The sequence below is a fragment of the Capricornis sumatraensis genome, chromosome 15 (assembly GCF_032405125.1).
Source record: "Capricornis sumatraensis isolate serow.1 chromosome 15, serow.2, whole genome shotgun sequence".
Lineage (NCBI taxonomy): Eukaryota > Metazoa > Chordata > Mammalia > Artiodactyla > Bovidae > Capricornis > Capricornis sumatraensis.
The window spans coordinates 14262313-14283932 of NC_091083.1; the positions used below are offsets into that span (position 1 = coordinate 14262313).

Genomic DNA, 21620 nt, shown 5'->3' on the forward strand with positions numbered 1-21620 from the left:
ATGGACAAGGAGGAAGAGAACCACTACGTTTCGCAACTTAGGGACGTCTACAGCAGCTGTGACACCACGGGGACAGGCTTCCTGGACCGGGAGGAGCTGACCCAGCTCTGCCTGAAGCTCCATCTAGAAAAACAGCTGCCTGTCCTTCTGCACACACTTCTCGGAAACAACCAGTTCGCCAGGGTGGGTACTGGACTTCACTCTCACAGAGAAAAGCATGGAGAGCCTGTGGTGACAGCTGTGGGCATCTGAGAAACACCAGTTGACTAGAGATATTCATCGAACGAAAGTTAGGAGGAAATGGGATGCTATTTTTCCTTTTATGGAACTCTTGTATTGTAGAAAGAGGTTTCTTAAGATTGCCCTTTTTTAAGCATAGTAACTTCCAGAGATTTTTGTTCCGTTTTTCCAAAAAGATATTTAATGTCTGATTTGTCTGGGGAGTGGAAGGTTGTTATGGATGGTTCACAAAACACAGTGATCTGTGTGCAGCTCACGTGCTGGGTCATTCAGAGGCAGCTTCAAAGTACCTCCAAGGCAGATTGTCTCATAAAATTGCCCAGCGTGAAATTCGTCCAGCAGCTGGACAAAACATCACGCATTGCTATTGCAGGAACGAAGGCTCCCTGCCTTCAGAGGTGCCCTCTGAATGTATCTGTCCCAGATAGGAAGAAAGTGTGCATGGAGTTCTTTTCTCTAGTCCTGACGGGAACAGTGAGAAGCGTCTTAGTGTTCCTGTTTCTTAAATGTGTCCAGATGTAACATATTCATTTTATGCTTGTAATTAATGAATTTTTTTTCTTTTGGCTGCCCTCGGTCGTTGTTGCCAGTAGGCTTTCTCCAGTTGCAGCGAGTGGGGGCTGTTCTTCGTTCCTCATTGCAGTGGCTTCTCCTGTTGCAGAGCCCTGGCTCGAGAGTTCAGACTCAGTAGTTGTGGTGCTTGGGCTTAGTTGTTCCACAACATGAGTGATCTACTCAGACCAGGGATCGAACCCCATGTCCATTCCGTTGGCAGGCAGATTCTTAACCATTAGACCATCAGGGAGGTACACATGTTCATTTTAAAAACAGTGCCTCGGAATTCCCTGGTAGTCCAGTAATTAGGAATCTGGGCTTTCACTGCCAGGGGCCCGTGTTCAATCCCTGGTTTGGAAATTAAGATCCCACAGACTGCCAAAAAAAAAAAAAAAAAAGCAGTGCCTGTAATAGTGTTGGTCATCTTACCTTTGAAGGAAGAGTTTTTTCGCCCCACAGAACTCAATAAAACTGGTCTCATTTTGAATGAGAAAAAAAAATTCTAGCCTGGAAAGATGCCTGAGTTGGTTCTTGGGCAGAAACAAACGAAGAACAACCTAAAACGCCTCCCTGCTGGCCCCGGGGGAGCTTCTAGGCGAATCTGACTCCTGTTACTTCCCCAGAGCCCGTGTGGCTGTGCTGTCAGCAGAGCTGCTCCTGCAGCGAGGACTTTGCCTCCCACACCCACCTCACCCTGCTTGGTCACTTTCCTCTCTACTGCTGTTTCTTTATGGACTTAAGCCTCAGGTGTGGGAGCTCCCTCGTGGTCCTGCGGTTAAGACTCTGTACTTCCACAGCAGGGGGAGCTTGTTCCATCCCTGGCTGGTGAACTGAGATGCCACATGTCATTCATGATGTGGCTGGAAAAAAAAAATCGGGTGTGATTTTGATCGCTTACGTCCTAGCCCCTCTTGATATCACCAGGAATTGTATTCGAGGGCAAAAGGCACGTTTGTGAAAATCAACACTGGTTAAAACAGCGTAAACAGGTTATCTGGTTTCATTGGTGTTTTTTATCCTGGCCCTTCCTCCTTTTGTGAGCTGTGATGGGAGAGGACACAGAAACACAGTCAAATGGTATCAGATAAAACAGCAGCACACTCAGCCATCAGGTTCCCTCCTGGTTTTTTTTTTTTTTTTGGTAATGCTACACAGCTTGTAGGATCTTAGTTCCCCAACGAGGGGTTGAACCTAAGCTCTTGGCTGTGAGAGTGCAGAGTCCTAACCACTGAACCACCAGAGAATTCCCAAATCCTCTCCTGTTTGATGGCTCAAAAGAAAGCTGATAAGTATTATCAAAGACGCAAAAGAAATCTGAGACTGGATCAAACAAAATGGTCGCTTCATTCTGCTCCCATGCAGTCAACAAGGTGTGTGTTTTTTTTTTTTTTTAAATATTTATTAATTTATTTAGCTGCACCAGTCTTCCCTGTGACACGTGGGCTCTTTAGTTGGGGCATTTGAACTCTTAGCTGTGGCATGTGAGATCTGGTTCCCTGACCAGCAGTGGAGCTGGGTCCCCTGCATTGGGAGCTTGGAGTCTCAGCCACTGGACTACCAGGGAAGTCCCTCAACAAGTATTTTTGAGCACTTCTTATGTGCTAGGCAACATCTAGAAGCTAGGAGTGTAAAATGAAAGCAATGTAATATCTCTGTGAGATGAAAGCTATGCAAGAATACTCTTGCTAGTATTGATCCACATGGCAAAAGTCTGGATACAGCCTTTTCAATATGAGATTCGTTAAGGTCCATATAGTCAAAGCAGTGGTTTTTCCAGCAGTCATGTATGGATGTGAGAGTTGAATCATAAAGAAGGCTGAGTGGCAAAGAATTGATGCTTTTGAATTGTGGTGCTGGAGAAGATTTTTGAATCAAAAGGAGATCAAACCACTCAATCCTAAAGGAAATCAACCTGGAATATTCATTGGAAGGACTGATGCTGAAGCTGAAGCTCCGCTACTCTGGCCACTGATGGGAAGAGCCAACTCATTGGAAAAGACTCTGATGCCGGGAAAGATTAAGGGTAGGGAGGAGAAGGGGGCAACAGAGAATGAGATGGTTGGATGGCATCACCAAAATGACATGAACTTGGGCAAACTCTGGGAGATGGTGAGGGACAAGGGAAGCCTGGTGTGTTGCAGTCCATGGGGTCGCAAAAAGTTGGACATGACTTGTGACTGAAAACGATAAATTAATAGATCCACCTGATGAAATTGATGCATCATCCTAAAAAAGAGAGAAGAGGCTTCAGACATTGTCATATTAGCAGTTTAGCAAATTCACGCCCACCTTCCAGTGAGGGCTACTAGAATGGTAAGTCCATACACCACAAGGAAGAGTAGTCCCCACTCGCCACAAATGAAGAAAGCCTGCATGCAGCAACAAAGACTGAGCACAGCCAAAAATGAATCAATAGAACTTTTTTTTTAAAAAAAGAAGAAAGGTAAAAGAATGTCTCCTTGAGAAGGTGAATTCTGCTCAGTTTTGAAAGGATATAGAGACCAACACATCCAATAGATATTTGTTGAATATTTACAATGTGTCAGCCATGAGACCACGTGCTAGTTGGGGAGCCAGAAAATAAACACACATATAAGTAGTCCACCTTCAAGTCTGATACGTGTGTAACCCAGGCAGAGACATTCCACAGCCAACAGCTGTGTTTAGTGCTCAGAGGCAGCAATAGAGTTGTGCTCATTCAAGTTCTGTGCCAGGGGTGGGAAGCATGCTTGGACCTATAGCCCCAGGCCTGTTTTTCTAGCACATACCGGTGACATTTTGACCTACAAGTATCTCTTGCAATGATTTCTTTCTGTGTGACTTCAGGTGAAGCAAAGGTAGAGAAAAGAGTTGGGAAGTGTGCAGCTCAGCGAACATCCATTCCAAGCATACCTGGGCCCCCAGCATCCTGCGTCCCTCCTCAGGTGCCCCTGTGGTCCCTCTGGCCCCAACAGTTACCACTGTCTTGATGAGAACAGCATCGATTTGTTTGCCTATTTCTGACCTTCACACAGGTGGATGGATATATACAGCGCATGCTCAGTGCATACTCTGGTCCTTTCACTCAGTGTTGTGTCTGCAGTCTATATTCAGATAGTGTAGGTCAGGGTCAATATGTCATCTCTGTCAGTGTTTTTTATTTCCCCTGTTGTCATCTTTCATTGTCTGACTGAATCACAGTTTATTTACCCGTTTTCTTTAGGCACATCTGGATCATTTCCAATATTCTTTAATAAATTATGTTTTTTGCTGAAAAAAGAATCAAAGTGAAATTAAAACATTTCAGACAATCACGCTAAAAGAGCTTAGCACCAGCATACTTAAGAAAACACGTAAGTCTCAAAGATCTATTTCAAATAGATGGAAAACTATCCCAGGCAGAAGGTCGGAAATGAAGGAAGAAATGAAAAACAAATTGGAAAATATTTGAATAATTGTAAATGAACATTGACTATATAAAACAAAAATATCTTGTAAGGAGTTAAAATAAACGATAACAAAGGCACAAAAATATCAGACAGGCTTTGTGTTGTCCCTGAAGAGGGTAAAACTGGTTAATATGAAACTTCTAAGCTCCATAAGAAAGCTAGTCTCTAGGGTAAAAAGCATTACTGAACTGCAGAGGGTCAGCATTGTATAGTGACAAAGGATTCAATTTACTGAGAGGATATGAATGTATATTCTGTGACCCAGCAATCCCATTCTTAGGTGTGTATACTCCAGAGAAACTCTTAGGATGTATGTGTGACTGTTCAGAGCTTTTTTTTCCCCCCAGTGTAGGGGCGGGGGATTTAATCCGGAAAGGAACCTTGGTGGAGGACTAGCCTAGGTGCTGGCATGTTCTCTTTCTTGGTGGGTAGTGAAGGCATGCATATTTCTTTATGTGTTAATGTTTGTGGTCATGAGACACCTCTTTTCTGTACCTTTTTTCTAACTATGTTATCTAATTTCCTTTTATGGAGTTGTTAATAGTGTTTTTTGGTGAAGGGCTTATGATTCACTCTTTTTTTTCTTTAAATTTTAATTTATTTTAATTGGAGGCTAATTACTTTACAATTTGTATTGGTTTTGCCAGACATCAGCATAAATCCGCCACGGGTATACACATGTTCCCCATCCTGAACCCCCCTCCCTCCTCCCTCCCCGTACCATCCCTCTGGGTCATCCCAATGCACCAGCCCCAAGCATCCTGTATCCTGCATCAAACCTGGACTGGCGATTCATTTCTTATATGATGTTATACATGTTTCAATGCCATTCTCCCAAATCATCCCACCCTCTCCCTCTCCCACAGAGTCCAAAAGACTGTTCTATACATCTGTGTCTCTTTTGCTGTCTCGCATACAGGGTTATCGTGACCATCTTTCTAAATTCCATATATATGCATTAGTATACTATATAAGTGTTTTTCTTTCTGGCTTACTTCACTCTGTATAATAGGCTGCAGTTTCATCCACCTCATTAGAACTGATTCAAATGTATTCTTTTTGATGGCTGAGTAATACTCCATTGTGTATATGTACCACAGCTTTCTTATCCATTCATCTGCTGATGGACATCTAGGTTGCTTCCATGTCCTGGCTATTATAAACAGTGCTGTGATGAACATTGGGGTACACGTGTCTCTTTCAGTACTGGTTTCCTTGGTGTGTATGCCCAGCAGTGGGATTGCTCGGTCATAAGGCAGTTCTATTTCCAGTTATTTAAGGAATCTCCACACTGTTCTCCATAGTGGCTGTACTAGTTTGCATTCCCACCAACAGTGTCAGAGGGTTCCCTTTTCTCCACACCCTCTCCAGCATTTATTGCTTGTAGACTTTTTGACGGCAGTCATTCTGACTGGTGTGAAGTGGTACCTCATTGTGGTTTTGATTTGCATTTCTCTGATAATGAGTGATGTTGAGCATCTTTTCATGTGTTTGTTAGCCATCTCTATGTCTTCTTTGGAGAAATGCCTGTTTAGCTCTTTGGCCCATTGTTTGATTGGGTTGTTTATTTTCTGGAATTGAGCTGCAGGAGTTGCTCGTAGATTTTTGAGATTAGTTGTTTGTCAGTTGCTTCATTTGCTATTATTTTCTCCCATTCTGAAGGCTGTCTTTTCACCTTGCTTATATTTTCCTTTGTTGTGCAGAAGCTTTTAATTTTAATTAGGTCCCATTTGTTTATTTTTGCTTTTATTTCCAATCTTCTGGGAGGAGGGTCATAGAGGATCCTGCTGTGATTTATGTCGGAGAGTGTTTTGCCTCTGTTCTCCTTTAGGAGTTTTATAGTTTCTGGTCTTATGTTTAGATCTTTAATCCATTTTGAGTTTATTTTTGTGTATGGTGTTAGAAAGTGTTCTAGTGGGAGACTTTAATACCCCATTCACACCTATGGATAGATCAAGTAAACAGAAAATTAACAAAGAAACACAAACTTTAAATGATACAATAGACCAGTTAGACCTAATTGATATCTATAGGACATTTCACCCCAAAACAATGAATTTCACCTTTTTCTCAAGTGCACACGGAACCTTCTCCAGGATAGATCACATCCTGGGCCTTAAATCTAGCCTTGGTAAATTCAAAAAAATCGAAATCATTCCAAGCATCTTTTCTGACCACAATGCAGTAAGATTAGATCTTAATTACAGGAGAAGAACTATTAAAAATTGCAACATATGGAGGCTAAACAACACACTGCTGAATAACCAACAAATCACAGAAGAAATCGAAAAAGAAATCAAAATATGCATAGAAATGAATGAAAATGAAAACACAACAACCCAAAACCTGTGGGACACTATAAAAGCAGTGCTAAAGGGAAAGTTCATAGCAGTACAGGCATACCTCAAGAAACAAGAAAAAAGTCAAATAAATAACCTAACTCTACACCTAAAGCAACTAGAAAAGGAAGAAATGAAGAACCCCAGGGTTAGTAGAAGGAAAGAAATCTTAAAAATTAGGGCAGAAATAAATGCAAAAGAAACAAAAGAGACCATAGCAAAAATCAACAAAGCCAAAAGCTGGTTCTTTGAAAGGATAAATAAAATTGACAAACCATTAGCCAGACTCATCAAGAAACAAAGGGAGAAAAATCAAATCAATAAAATTAGAAATGAAAATGGAGAGATCACAACAGACAACACAGAAATACAAAGGATCATAAGAGACTACTATCAGCAATTATATGCCAATAAAATGGACAACGTGGAAGAAATGCACAAATTCTTAGAAAAATACAACTTTCCAAAACTGAACCAGGAAGAGATGGAAAATCTTAAAAGATCCATCACAAGCATGGAAATTGAAACTGTAGTCAGAAATCTTCTAGTAAACAGAAGCCCAGGTCCAGACGGCTTCACAGATGAATTCTACCAAAAATTTCGAGAAGAGCTAACACCTATCCTACTCAAACTCTTCCAGAAAATTGCAGAGGAAGGTAAACTTCCAGACTCATTCTATGAGGTCACCATCACCCTAATACCAAAACCTGACAAAGATGTCACAAAAAAAGAAAACTACAGGCCAGTATCACTGATGAACATAGATGCAAAAATCCTTAACAAAATTCTAGCAATCAAAGTCCAACAACACATTAAAAAGATCATACACCATGACCAAGTGGGCTTTATCCCAGGGATGCAAGGATTCTTCAATATCCGCAAATCAATCAATGTAATTCACCAGATTAACAAATTAAAAAATAAAAGCCATATGATTATCTCAATAGATGCAGAGAAAGCCTTTGACAAAATTCAACATCCATTTATGATAAACTCTCCAGAAAGCAGGAATAGAAGGAACATACCTCAACATAATAAAAGCTATATACGATTCACTCTTAATTGCCTTACTATGTCTTCAGTTTTTTTAAACCTTCAGTAAATATTTGCAAGGAGATCCAACCAGTCCATTCTAAAGATCAGTCCTGGGTATTCTTTGGAAGGAGTCATGCTAAAGCTGAAACTCCAGTACTTTGGCCACCTCATGTGAAGAGTTGACTCATTGGAAAAGACTGTGATGCTTGGAGGGATTGGGGGCAGGAGGAGAAGGGGACGACAGAGGATGAGATGGCTGGATGGCGTCACCAACTCAATGGACGTGAGTTTGAGTGAACTCTGGGAGTTGGTGATGAACAGGGAGGCCTGGCGTGCTGCGATTCTTGGGGTCGCAAAGAGTTGGACACGGCTGAGCGACTGAACTGAACTGAACTATTTGAAAAAACAAATGTCCTCAGTGCTGAAGGCAATATAAGATCTTCCATCTGAGAAAACCTCAAAGCCCAGTGTGTTACGTATGTGGCCTGTAGAAAAGCAGTGTTGACCGCTTTTCTCAAATTCACAGGTTAACTTCGAGGAATTTAAGGACGGTTTTGTGGCTGTGTTGTCATCACAGGCTGGTCTTGCCTCCTCAGATGAAGACAGTGGGTCTTTGGAGTCAGGTAAGAGGCCTTTCTGGTCTTCCTTACGTCTCTTTCTGTGATTCTGTGACTTCTGGAGTGTGATGTTGTACCTGAACAAGGCAGCAGGTCTGTTCCCCAGCTGCATGGACTGGGACCAGCGCCTGGGTTTTTTCTTCTTTGGCTTCCTTTTTTGTTCAGTGGTTCTGTAAGGGAAAAGTCCTGTGTTTTCCTCTGCACTGCACGAAATTCTCTGCATACCCTGGCACTTCTGGTCACTAGATCTCTGTAGTTTCTCCTGCAACAGGCCATTTTGCAACACCAGCTGGGTGTCCTGCAGTTCAGCTCCATTCTGACACTGTCTCCCTGGACACAGCTGCAGATCCCACAGGCTAAGACCGCACTGCCTTCAGACAACAATCTCAAGCCCAGCTTGTCACCTTGTGCTTCTGACCCATTGGCTAAAGATTGGGGGTGCCCATGGCCTCCTTCAGTTGAGTTCAGTTCAGTTCAGTCTCTCAGTCATGTCCGACTCTTTGCGACCCCATGAATTGCAGCACGCCAGGCCTCCCTGTCAATCACCAACTCCCGGAGTTCACTCAAACTCATGTCCATTGAGTCAGTGACACCATCCAGCCATCTCATCCTCTGTCTTCCCCTTCTCCTCCTGCTTCCAATCCCTCCAAGCATCACAGTCTTTTCCAATGAGTCAACTCTTTGCATAAGGTGGCCAAAGTACTGGAGTTTCAGCTTTAGCATCATTCCTTCCAAAGAAATCCCAGGGCTGATCTTCAGAATGGACTGATCCAGAGTCTTCTCCAACACTACAGTTCAAAAGCATCAATTCTTTGGCGCTCAGTTTTCTTCACAGTCCAACTCTCACATCCATATATGACCATTGGAAAAACCATAGCCTTTACTAGACGGACCTTTGTTGGCAAAGTAATGTCTCTGCTTTTCAATATGCTATCTAGGTTGGTCATAACTTTTCTTCCAAGGAGTAAGTGTCTTTTAATTTCATGGCTGCAGTCACCATCTGCAGTGATTTTGGAGCCCAAAAAAATAAAGTCCCCATCTATTTCCCATGAAGTGATGGGACCAGATGCCCTGATCTTTGTTTTCTGAATGTTGAGCTTTAAGCCAACTTTTTCACTCTCCACTTTCACTTTCATCAAGAGGCTTTTTAGTTCCTCTTTACTTTCTGCCATAAGGGTGGTGTCATCTGCATATCTGAGGTTATTGATATTTCTCCCAGCAATCTTGCTTCCAGCCTGTGCTTCTTCCAGTCCAGTGTTTCTCATGATATACTCTGCATATAAGTTAAATAAGCAGGGTGACAATATACAGCCTTGACATAGCCTTTTCGTATTTGGAACCAGTCTGTTGTTCCATGTCCAGTTCTAACTGTTGCCTCCTGACTGGCATACAGGTTTCTCAAGAGGTAGGTCAGGTGGTCTGGTATGCCCATCTCTTTCAGAATTTTCCACAGTTTATTGTGATCCACAGAGTCAAAGGCCTTGGCATAGTCAAGAAAGCAGAAATAGATGTTTTTCTGGAACTCTGTTGCTTTTTCCATGATCCAGCGGATGTTGGCAATTTGATCTCTGGTTCCTCTGCCTTTTCCAAAACCAGCTTGAACATCAGGGAGTTCAGAGTTCACGTATTGCTGAAGCCTGGCTTGGAGAATTTTGAGCATTACTTCACTAGCGTGTAAGATGAGTGCAATTGTGTGGTAGTTTGAGCATTCTTTAGCATTGCCTTTCTTTGGGATTGGAATGAAAACTGACCTTTTCCAGTCCTGTGACCACTGCTGAGTTTTTCAGATTTGCTGGCATATTGAGTACAGCACTTTCACAGCATCATCTTTCAGGATTTGAAATAGCTCAACTGGAATTCTATCACTTCCACTAGCTGTGTTCGTAGTGATGCTTTCGAAGGCCCACTTGACTTCACATTCCAGGATGTCTGGCTCTAGGTGAGTGATCACACCTTTGTGATATTCTTGTTCTTGAAGATCTTTTTTGTATAGTTCTTCTGTGTATTCTTGCCACCTCTTCATAATATCTTCTGCTTCTGTTAGGTCCATACCATTTCTGTCCTTTATTGAGCCTATCTTTGCGTGAAATGTTCCCTTGGTATCTCTAATTTTCTTGAAGAGATCTCTGGTCTTTCCCATTCTGTTCTTTTCCTCTATTTCTTTCCATTGATTGCTGAAGAAGGTTTTCTTATCTCTTCTTGCTATTCTCTGGAACTCTGCATTCAGATGCTTATATCTGTCCTTTTCTCCTTTGCTTTTTGCTTCTCTTCTTTTCACAGCTATTTGTAAGGCCTCCCCAGACAGCCATTTTGCTTTTTTGCATTTCTTTTCCATGGGGATGGTCTTGATCCCTGTCTCCTGTACAATGTCACGAACCTCATTCCATAGTTCATCAGGCACTCTATCTATCAGATCTAGTCCCTTAAATCTATTTCTCACTTCCACTGTACAATCATAAGGGATTTGATTTAGGTCATACTTCAATCATCTAGCAGTTTTCCCTACTTTCTTCAATTTTAGTCTGAATTTGGTAATAAGGGGTTCATGATCTGAGCCACAGTCAGCTCCAGGTCTTGTTTTTGGTGACTGTATAGAGCTTCTCCATCTTTGGCTGCAAAGAATATAATCAATCTGATTTTGGTGTTGACCATCTGGTGATGTCCATGTTTAGAGTCTTCTCTTGTGTTGTTGGAAGAGGGTGTTTGCTAGGACCAGTGCATTGTCTTGGCAAAATTTGCCCTGCTTCATTCTGTATTCCAAGGCTAAATTTGCCTGTTACTCCAGGTGTTTCTTGACTTCCTACTTTTACATTCCAGTCCCCTATAATGAAAAGGATATCTTTTTTGGGTGTTAGTTCTAAAAGGTCTTGTAGGTCTTCATAGAACCCTTCAACTTCAGCTTCTTCAGCATTACTGGTTGGGGCATAGACTTGGATTACCGTGATACTGAGTGGTTTGCCTTGGAAACGAACAGAGATCATTCTGTCATTTTTGATGTTGCATCCAAGTACTGCATTTCATACTCTTTTGTTGACCATGATGGCTACTCCATTTCTTCTGAGAGATTCCTGCCCGCAGTAGTAGATACAATGGTCATCTGAGGTAAATTCACCCATTCCAGTCCATTTTATTTCACTGATTCCTAGAATGTCGACGCTTGCTCTTGCCATCTCTTGTTTGACCACTTCCAATTTGCCTTGATTCGTGGACCTGACATTCCAGGTTCCTATGCAGTATTGCTCTTTACAGCATCGGACCTTGCTCCTATCACCAGTCACATCCACAACTGGGTACTGTTTTTGCTTTGGCTCCATCCCTTCATTCTTTCTGGAGTTATTTTTCCACTGATCTCCAGTAGCATATTGGGCACCTACTGACCTGGGGAGTTCCTCTTTCAGTGTCCTGTCATTTTGCCTTTTCATACTGTTCATGGGGTTCTCAAGGCAAGAATACGGAAGTGGTTTGCCATTCCCTTCTCCAGTGAACCACATTCTGGCCCCTTAGTTCAGTTAGTTAGTTCAGTTGCTTAATCGTGTCCGACTCTTTGCGACCCCATGAATCGCAGCACACCAGGCCTCCCTGTCCATCACCATCTCCCGGAGTTCACTCAGACTCACGTACATCGAGTCTGTGATGCCACCCAGCCATCTCATCCTCCCTCGGTCATCCCCTTCTCCTCCTGTCCCCAATCCCTCCCAGCATCAGAGTCTTTTCCAGTGAGTCTACTATTCTCATGAGGTGGCCAAAGTACTGGAGTTTCAGCTTTAGCATCATTCCTTCCAAAGAAATCCAGAATGGACTGGTTGGATCTCCTTGCAGTCCAAGGGACTCTCAAGAGTCTTCTCCAACACCATAGTTCAAAAGCATCAATTTTTCGGCACTCTGCCTTCTTCACAGTCCAACTCTCACATCCATACATGACTACAGGAAAAACCATAGCCTTGACTAGATGGACCTTAGTCGGCAAAGTAATGTCTCTGCTTTTGAATATACTATCTAGGTTGGTCATAACTTTTCTTCCAAGGAGTAAGTGTCTTTTAATTTCATGGCTGCAGTCACCATCTGCAGTGATTTTCAAGCCCCAAAACATAAAGTCTGACACTGTTTCCACTGTTTCCCCATCTATTTCCCGTGAAGTGATGGGACCGGATGCCATGATCTTTGTTTTCTGAATGTTGAGCTTTAAGCCAACTTTTTCACGCTCCACTTTACTTTCATCAAGAGGCTTTTTAGCTCCTCTTTACTTTCTGCCATAAGGGTGGTGTCATCTGCATATCAGAGGTTATTGATATTTCTTCTGGCAATCTTGATTCCAGCTTGTGTTTCTTCCAGTCCAGCGTTTCTCATGATATACTCTGCATATAAGTTAAATAAGCAGGGTGACAATATACAGCCTTGACGTACTCCTTTTCCTATTTGGAACCAGTCTGTTGTTCCACGTCCAGTTCTAACTGTTGCTTCCTGACCTGCATACAGATTTCTCAAGAAGCAGGTTAGTTGTTCTGGTATTCCCATCTCTTTCAGAATTTTCCACAGTTGATTGTGATCCACACAGTCAAAGGCTTTGGCATAGTCAATAAAGCAGAAATAGATGTTTTTCTGGAACTCTGTTGCTTTTTCCATGATCCAGCGGATGTTGGCAATTTGATCTCTGGTTCCTCTGCCTTTTCTAAAACCAGCTTGAACATCAGGCCTCCTTCAGTTCAGTTCAGTTCAGTCACTCAGTCATGTCCGACTCTTTGCAACCCCATGAATCGCAGCACACCAGGCCTCCCTGTCCATCACCATCTCCCAGAGTTCACTCAGACTCGTGTCCATCGAGTCCGTGATGCCATCCAGCCATCTCGTCCTTGGTTGTTCCCTTCTCCTCCTGCCCCCAATCCCTCGCAGCATCAAAGTCTTTTCCATTGAGTCAACTCTTCACATGAGGTGGCCAAAGTACTGGAGTTTCAGCTTTAGCATCATTCCCTCCAAAGAAATCCCAGGGTTGATCTCCTTCAGAATGGACTGGTTGGATCTCCTTGCAGTCCAAGGGACTCTCAAGAGTCTTCTCCAACACCACAGTTCAAAAGCATCAGTTTTTCGGTGCTCAGCCTTCTTCACAGTCCAACTCTCACAGCCATACATGACCATAGGAAAAACCATAGCCTTGATCAAACGGACCTTCGTCAGCAGAATAATGTCTCTGCTCTTGAATATAGTATCTAGGTTGGTCATAACTTTTCTTCCAAGGAGTAGGTGTCTTTTAATTTCACTGCTGCAATCACTATCTGCAGTGATTTTGGAGCCCCCCAAAAATAAAGTCTGACACTGTTTCCACTGTTTCTCCATCTATTTCCCATGGAGTGATAGGACCGGATGCCATGATCTTCGTTTTCAGGCCTCATTAGGTTTAGTTAATTTGCTAGAGCAGGTCATGGAATGCAGGGAAACCCATTACTGGATCAGCTGTTTATTACAAAAGAATATAATTCAGGGTGAGTGATGCATGGGCTGGCGGGAAGAAGCCCAGCACCCCCACGCCCTCTCCAGGCCTCACTCTTCCCCAGTCTCCCTGTGTTCACCAAGCCAGAAACTCTCTGAATCCCGTCCTTTTGGGGTTTTTGGAGGCTACATTACACAATCATGACTGATGCAGTGTTGGGGCATCAGTGATTGAACTCAACATCCAGCCTCTGACCTCCAGGGGTAGGTCAGGGGTAAGGCTGAAAGTTCCAACCTCTGATCACATCCTTGATTTCCCTGGCCACCAGCCCATCTCAAGATGTGGTTCTCAAAGTCACTTCATCAGCATAAAGTTGGGTGTGGTTGCTCTCATCACTTAGGAAATTCCGAGGATTTTAGAAGCTGTGCAAGGGATGGGAGGAATACCAAATTCATACTTACTATAAGTCACAGTCTCACAAATGTCAAGTAATATCAAGTGCTGTCCTTACAGCAAAGGGTGTGAACAGGATAAAGAGTGTGTGGAGGAGTGAAAGAATTTGATCATCAAAAGCGCAGTGCAGGTGTAAGGTGCTGGCCAGGCTGGGAGCCTTGTGGAGCAAGCAGTATGCCGCCCGCTGAGGCAGCCCTCCGCCGGTCTTATGTCTCAGACAATAGTACTCTGTGCTCCTTGGACTTGTTAGAATCCTGGTTTCCAGTGGGGCCAGTGGAACAAAGTAATATATCAAAACAAGTGAAGAGGGGCTTTGAAACTGGTCAGGAGGTGGAGGGAGAATTCTAGAGGGAGGCCCGCTTGGAGGTATGGACCGTGGGTCCAGTGGGAAGGTGATGGCCGACGTGCTCCTTAGAAGATGGGCCAACCCTTTGGCTGGCGGAGCCTGCCGTGCTCTGGCCGGATGACCGGTCGGGGCTGCATCTGAGGAGTGCTGGGAGGGCGATTGCAGTGGCCGGCAGGTCCCTCCCTCCCCAACGGGGCAGGGATTTGAGGTGTCTGCCCCACACAGGCCTCTGGTCTGCTCCCACACCCCGGGTGGGGCCTTGGTCGGGGGCAGGTGTATGACTGGGGCAGAGGGTTTCATTGGGAGGTTTGGGGGTTATGTACCTTTCATGTAGATTCCAGTGAACCCCCCCAGCCCACCCCCACCCCCCCAGCCCACCCCCACCCCCCCAAATCCTGTGGCTGATCGTACCCATTACTCAGTTGAGGTTTTCTAGTCTGGAGCTAGGCCCTTGGGGAAGCACTTGCAGCCTCCCCTGGGGCTGAAATCGGTTGGTGTCCCACCGCCTCCTGCTGGAGCCATGTGGGAGCCGTGACCTGGGGGAGAGGAGCCTAACAGGGGAGGAGTCTGATAAGGGGGCGGAGTCTGGCTGGGGGAGGAGTCTGGCCAGGGGAGGAGCTTGATGGGGTGGAGTCTGATCAGGGGGTGGAGTCTGACCGGGGGAGAAGTTTAACGAGGGGGAGGAGCCAGCTTGTTGGCGGCTGCCCAGGGACCTGAAGGGTCTGGTGGTTGATAGCTTTGTCTCACGTTTCTCTTCATGAGGTGGGAAGAAGGCCACTTGCGTTTCCTGACTTGGGGTGTGATCGTGTGACCCTGGGCATGAAGGTGCCTGAGAAAGGTCACGCCCGTGCCATCGCTCCCTTTTCTGTGCTGAAACTCCTGTGAGTTGGCAATTGGTGTCCTCTTGGTGACTGGAGCCTTTCTGTACCAAGCCCGGTTTTGTTTTGTGTTGTTTTTCTCTTTCAATTTTCAGAGCTTTCCTCAGTTACCAGTCAGTCGGTGGGGCAGTCGCAGGCCTGCCTGAGGTGGCTCGGCCAGGGCTGGTGCACACGGGCGGCCCCTGTTGGGAGAGCCCGGCGAGCCCTGCCCCCGCCGTCGTGGGCGGTGTGCTTCCCAGGAGGGCCACCCTCCCGGTCTCCCTCGTGGGCTTCATCCCTGCTTCCCCGGCCAGTCCACAGCATCCCTCTCTCCGGCTTTCTAATCTGCCTGCTGGTCCTTCCCACCAACTCAGGCTACATGATTGAAAACATGTGCTTTGATGCTCCAGGAATGTGCGTGGCACCGTGGGGCCAAATGCCTGGGGTTTTGAAGAACATTCTGCTTCTCAGTAGTTCTGCTCATTCAGTGAAGGCCATCACAGAACACATAACCAAAATATTTTTGTTGTTGTTGTTTTTTTTTTGCTTGTTTAATCTTTTGGCTGTGCCACTCAGCATGCTGAGATATTAGTTCCCTGACTGGGGATTGAACCTTTGCCCCCAGCATTGGCAGTGCAGATTCCTAACCACTGGACCACCAGGGAGATCCTAAACCAGTGTATTTTTAACTTGCAGAGTTTGGCATTCTGCTCTTATGAATAAATAGGCGCACACAGGAGGCGCAGGGCGTGGCTGACCTTGTGGTCTGCCGGCCGTCTGGGCGGTGGGTGGGGACTGGCCGAGACCCCCAGAGCTTCCCACTGAGAGGCCACAGCTCTGTGCTCTCTGGGTGGTGAGACGCTGCCCCCTCCTGGCCTGATTTGCCACGTGGACATGTTCCTGGAGACGCATTTCCCCTGGTGGAGGGAGGAGGTGACACTTTCAGAGAACATTTATGAACCGGTTCTAATGTGTGTGATTTCTGGGCGTCTCATTGCTCTGAGGAAAGTGGTGAGCAGCCGAAACAATGAAGAAAGGGGAGACCACATCAAGGGCAGGTGGGTCTCCGGAAGCAGACTGGGGGATCTCAGGAGGGGAGAGGCAGAAGCCGGCAGGCCAAGGGCGCCGGTGCGGTGCTGGCTCACAACCTCCGGTGAGCGGTGAGTGCGGAGCCCCAGGCAGGGGTCCGCGTGCTCTCAGGCGTGCCTGGTTTCCCGAGTGTGTCCCTGCTGCCCACCCCACCTGACATGGCCTTTCTCTTCCCGCTGCTCCCCACTCAGCAACCACCACAGCCTGTGTGTAGACAGAAAGCAGAGCAGGTACGGAGCCTGCATGCAGGCCTCCGCTCCCTGCATGGGGTGCTCAAGCCTCCAATTTCCTCCCTGTCAGTGGGAACACCCCCTCCTCTCCAGCAGTCCCGGGAGTTCCCACATGAGGAGATTTACAGGGCCAGACCCTGCCCATGATAACCTCACAGGGCCCAGGACCATGGTCAGCCTGCCCTCGATGTCCTCTGTCACATGGAACTCAGCATCTTCCGCCCCAGACTCCTGCCTTGTCCTCAGTTTCTGTGGGTCGCTGGCTTCACTGTTTCTTCTGAAGGCCCAGTTGGACCCAGCCTCCTCCTCTGATGCTCCCAAGGTCAGGGGCTACGGGCCAGTTTCAGGTGAGGGGGAGAGAAGGGAGGTGGTACTTGGTCCCTGGGAGCATGACCCACCCATGTGAAACGGTCTGTTTCCCTGGCCTGGCCTTGCTTCCTGGGACCCTATGCCTTTCTCTCCCACTGGCCCCTTCTAGTTCCTTCCTTTTGAACCTGTGTTCTCTCCTGGTCACAGCCCAGGCCGCACCCCCACTCCCCAGTCTCTCTGGCCACGCAGCGTCCTGCAGAGGCAGTGTCATTTCTTCTCCGCCTGCGGAATCCCCATTGCTCCGCAGATGTGGGCGGGTAAGGAGGGAAGACGGAAGTGCAGGGGTGTATTAGGGCTTAAGGGAGCCTCATGAATCCCTCGCTGAAGTCCACACCTGCCTCTGCCCTGGACTTTAGACTCAAGCGGAGTCTGAGCCTTCCTGGCTGTGCTGAGGTCTTTGCTTCTGTGTCCTGTCCAGGTGGGGTGCTGTATTGAGGTGGGGTCAGGTGGGTGGGAAATGACCTTCTGGTCTCTAGAGCACTTGGATTATTGGAAGGTTATTTCTTTGTGTAAAAAGCTAGATTTTTAAGTTTTCCATCACATAACAAAAGCATATTTTGCTTGGAAACAGTGAGAGTTTAGGATGGAAAGTCCCATCTCCTCTTTATGTAAAAAGCTAGATTTTAAAATTAGTTTTCTATCACATAACAAAAGCATATTTTGCTTGGAAACACTGAGTATTTAGGATGGAAAGTCCTGTCTCCCAGCCTAGCTGTCTCAGCCCCAGCCTCACGTTGGCCACTCCCTGTGTTCTGGCATTGTCTCTGTCTGTCCCCAAGAGCCACATCACACCTCCGAATCTGCAGCTTCGTAAGCACAAGTGGGCCCAGAGTCTGTTTTAAAGAGCCCCACACGCCTCCCATTTTCTTTCCAGTTGCCTCCCGGGCTGTGCCCCCAAAGTACGTGAGCGGCTCTAAGTGGTACGGCCGTCGGAGCCAGCCCGAGCCCTGTGGCACTGCAGGTGGAGCCCCAGGTTTACAGGAGCAGCCGGCCAGACCCAGTGCGAGGAGCCAGCTCCGCCGCTCCGCGTCCCTGGAAAGCGTGGAGGTGGGTGGACCCCCCCCCCCCTTGGCTCACATGACATGACGCAGGAGGATGGGAGAAGGCATCTCATCGCTGGAAGAGGGGCTATTTGGGGACCTACATTTGGTTTTAAGGTGTCTATGGGTCTCACTGTCTGCAGGGCAGCTCTGGCCACAGAGCATCCTTCAGAAACGGGGGCCTTGGAGCATCCCCTATGCACCACCACCACCCCCTGGCCCTGCAGGTGGAGGGGAAAGTTAATTGGCTGAGGGTAGAAAGGGCAGCTGTGCCATAGCCACGGTCACCCGCATCCAGCACTCGGACCAAGGCTCACCCTGTACGACTTGGCGGGCTCGTGATGGATGCCTCTGGGACCCCCACTGAGACTCCTTGATCTGTCCACTGCAGGAGCCTTCAGGCCTTCATGTCAGAAAGTCTATCCACGGGGCAGATCCACCTGTGTGGGTTAATCGTGGCTGACGTCCTTTTCTTTCTGTTTTTCCACAGAGTCTCAAGTCTGATGAAGAAGCTGACAGTGCAAAGGAGCCTCAGAATGAATTGTTTGAAGCCCAAGGTAAAGCCTGGCTTTGTGGTGAATGCCCCCTTTGGTCAGTGCTGGGCTGTCAGGCAGCAGGCTGCCAGCAAAAGAGAACTTCCTGGGAGGTGCCCAGTGTGGGTGGTCTCTCTGGGGTGCCCTTCTCCTGGGGAGGTCCCAGCTCTGGAATTCTTGAGGTCAGACCCTTGGGCAGGAGCCACTGGCTAAGAGAGCAGCTAGTTAGTTAGGGTCACAGTGATCCTCCCGACCGGCAGGCATGGGCCAGGGGCCTCCTTCCTGAGGTGCCGGGCCTGGGCCAGCAGCCTCCCCACTCACCAGAGGCCCTGCATGTGCCCCAGGTGGAGGGTGAGACGTGGCTCTGGTGCTGGGAACCTGGCGAAGCACCCGGAAGGCAGTCACAGGTGTGCTTAGAAAAGCTGGGTGCATCAGCATGTGGGTGTGCGGGTTCCTTAAGGACGCCTCTCACCAGCGTGTGTCACAGGGCAGAATGTGCAGGACTATGGCTCCAGCGGGAGACCAGAACTGACCTGGAGCTTCTCCTGAGTGAGAGGTCTGTGCTGGTGCTGAGCACCGTCCAGTGTGGTCCTCTGGGGCCAAGGCTGTTGCTGGCTCAGCGCTGAGCGTGGGGACGTCAGGCGAGTGAACCAAGTGTCTGCGCTACTGGATGAAGCAGATGGACCTCTTTGTGTCCAAAAATCACGTCCTCCATCCCCTGGACTCAGAGTAAATCTAGGGGACGAGAGGAAGGGCTCCAGGGAGGTTATTCAGAGTGATTTTGGGCTCTCTGCCCAGAGACAGGTTGGGTTCTTCTTTCCATCCAGGTTAGAACTGGCACTCGTGCACCAACACAACGTCAGACCTCACAGGCCTTACTTACCTTCTCTGCCAGCCCTGAGAACACCCCCTGGTGTCAGATCTGCTTTCCCCCTTTTTTGGTTCCTGCCTTTACTGATTTATTTTTCTTAATTTAAAATGTATTTATTTGGCTGTGTCAGGTCTCAGTGGCAGCATGCAGGAGCTTCATACGTCATTTGGGACCTTTCTTCCGGTGCACAGGTTTCTGTCTAGTTGAGGGCACAGGCTTAGTTGCTCTGTGGCACGTGGGATCCGAGTTCCCTGACCAAGGATCGAACCCGAGTCCCCTGCATCGCAAGGTGGATTCTTAACCACGGGACCATCAGAGAAGTCCCTGTTTTTCCATTTTTCCGTAGAATTTTCAGATGTTTTCCGCTGGAAGGGGTCTTGGAAGTGGCCCTTTCCTTGTGTTTTCCTCAACGCGATATACAGCATCATCCCTGAGCATGGAGGCCTAGCTTTCCTCAGGAAAGGACTTTCTGATTATTAGCTGGGTTACCACAGTAAAGGCCAAGATGACTCCTCTCTGGAGAGCTCCAGACCACTGACCGGGAGCCGGGGTCTGGTCAGGTGCAGGTGACCCTCGTCCTGTGTCGGGCAGGGTGGTGCAGTCTGGGCGTGGAAGGAGCTGTGCTTTGAAGCCTTGCTTATCTAAAGAGAGCTCTTTGTGGGCACCCCAAGGTCTGTCCTCTCCCAAAGGGTGTTTCTCTGGCAAAGCTTCAGAAACCTCAGTAAGCCACCTGGCTAACGTAGAAAGGCTATGAAACCTGGCCGGCTGTCACCCGGACTCGCTGCTGAGTCTGCATCTCAAAGACCCCTGTGGCTCCTGATGTGAGGTGGTATGGAAAACAGCCCACCTTGGGGCATTTTTGCTGGGGAAAAAAAAAGAAAAAAGAAAACACTCAGCCTGCATCCAAACTAGCCTTTGGTGCTAAGTTCCGGTTTACAGGCGATGTTAAGGATGGAGGGCAGGAGGCCGGGGACTGGGGGGCGGGTGGGAGGTGACCCAGCGGCTCTGGGGGAGTAGCCACACACACAGGGAGGATTCTGGGTTGATGCTGAGTTGAAGAAATTAGCCGTCAGGAGACTTGGGAGAGAACTGGGACGTCGTTGGGTGGAGGGCCATCGTCGCACTGGGGTCAGGAGTGCACACGAAACACTCAGGGGTGAGAACACGGCAGCTGGGATTTGCCTTCAGATTCTTGGGCCAGGGACCTCTGTGGTGATTTATTGTCTAGGACTCCACACTCCCATTGCAGGGGGCCCGGGTTCCATCCCTTGTCTGAGAACTAGAGATCCCATGCTGTAACTAAGAGTTTGCATGCCACAACTAAAAAGATCTCACGTGCAGCAACCAAGACCCAGAGCAGCCAATTAAATATTACAGAAATAAAAAATACGTGGGCAAGAACAAACAGGGGTAGAGGAAGCCAGGGCGAGAGGCTGCCCAAGGGACAGGGTCATTGGCCTTTGCTGGACTGTGCTGTTTGCTTTGGGCAGGTTTGAAGACCTTCTAGACGTTAATTTTTTAAACCTGGCCTTTTTATTCTAAGTGCAAAGCTTGCAGGTATGCTCCAAGTGCTACGGCTTCTGTAGGCTCCCTTCAGAAAATGCCTTCCCCACGTGCAGCAGAGTCCCCCTTTTATTGTGAAATGTGGCATAGAATTAAGTTGGAAGAATTGCACAGTGAGCCCCGTGTAGCCACCATCGGAAGCTTGACACTCACATGTGTTCCTCTGCCCATCTGTCAGTCCATCTGACTTCAGAGTAAAGTACCGCCTTGGTGTGTCTCCCCTGCTTCAGGCCAGCTCCCAGCCTGGGGTTCTGAGGTCTTCGGGAGCCCCCGGAAGCCCCACGGCCACTCCTTCGACACCCCTGAGAGCCGGGTCTGGGGCCTCTGGGAAGAGCTGGGTGTGGGCAGCAGCGGCTACCTCACAGAGGAGGAGCTGGCCCTGGTCTGCCAGAGCATCGGGCTCCAGGGCCTGGCGAAGGAGGTGAGAGGGGCTGGGATGGACCACCCCAAAGGGCTGGGTCTTTGTGGTTGGTGCCGGGCCTGGAAAACCCCTTCACCCTCAGACACACACTCAGTCATCACTGTCTGGCCTGAAATCCTGTGCTGACTCCCAGGGCTTGTGCTGAGGGTCCGTCTCGGGCCACCTTCACGCAGGATGCTCCTCTGCCTGGAGCTCTCTCCCCTCTCTGG

At 47.6% G+C, this 21620-nt stretch overlaps 1 protein-coding gene across 1 annotated transcript in view; it reads left to right on the plus strand.

Moving 5' to 3' along the window:
- Window positions 1-21620, plus strand: part of NINL (ninein like) — a 60076-nt gene continuing 38456 nt past the window's right edge. Inside the window, exons 1-5 of the mRNA XM_068987607.1 lie at window positions 1-183; window positions 8124-8220; window positions 17858-18030; window positions 18514-18580; window positions 21221-21411. Coding sequence (XP_068843708.1) covers window positions 1-183; window positions 8124-8220; window positions 17858-18030; window positions 18514-18580; window positions 21221-21411 — 711 coding nt within the window. The remainder of the gene's footprint in view (window positions 184-8123; window positions 8221-17857; window positions 18031-18513; window positions 18581-21220; window positions 21412-21620) is intronic.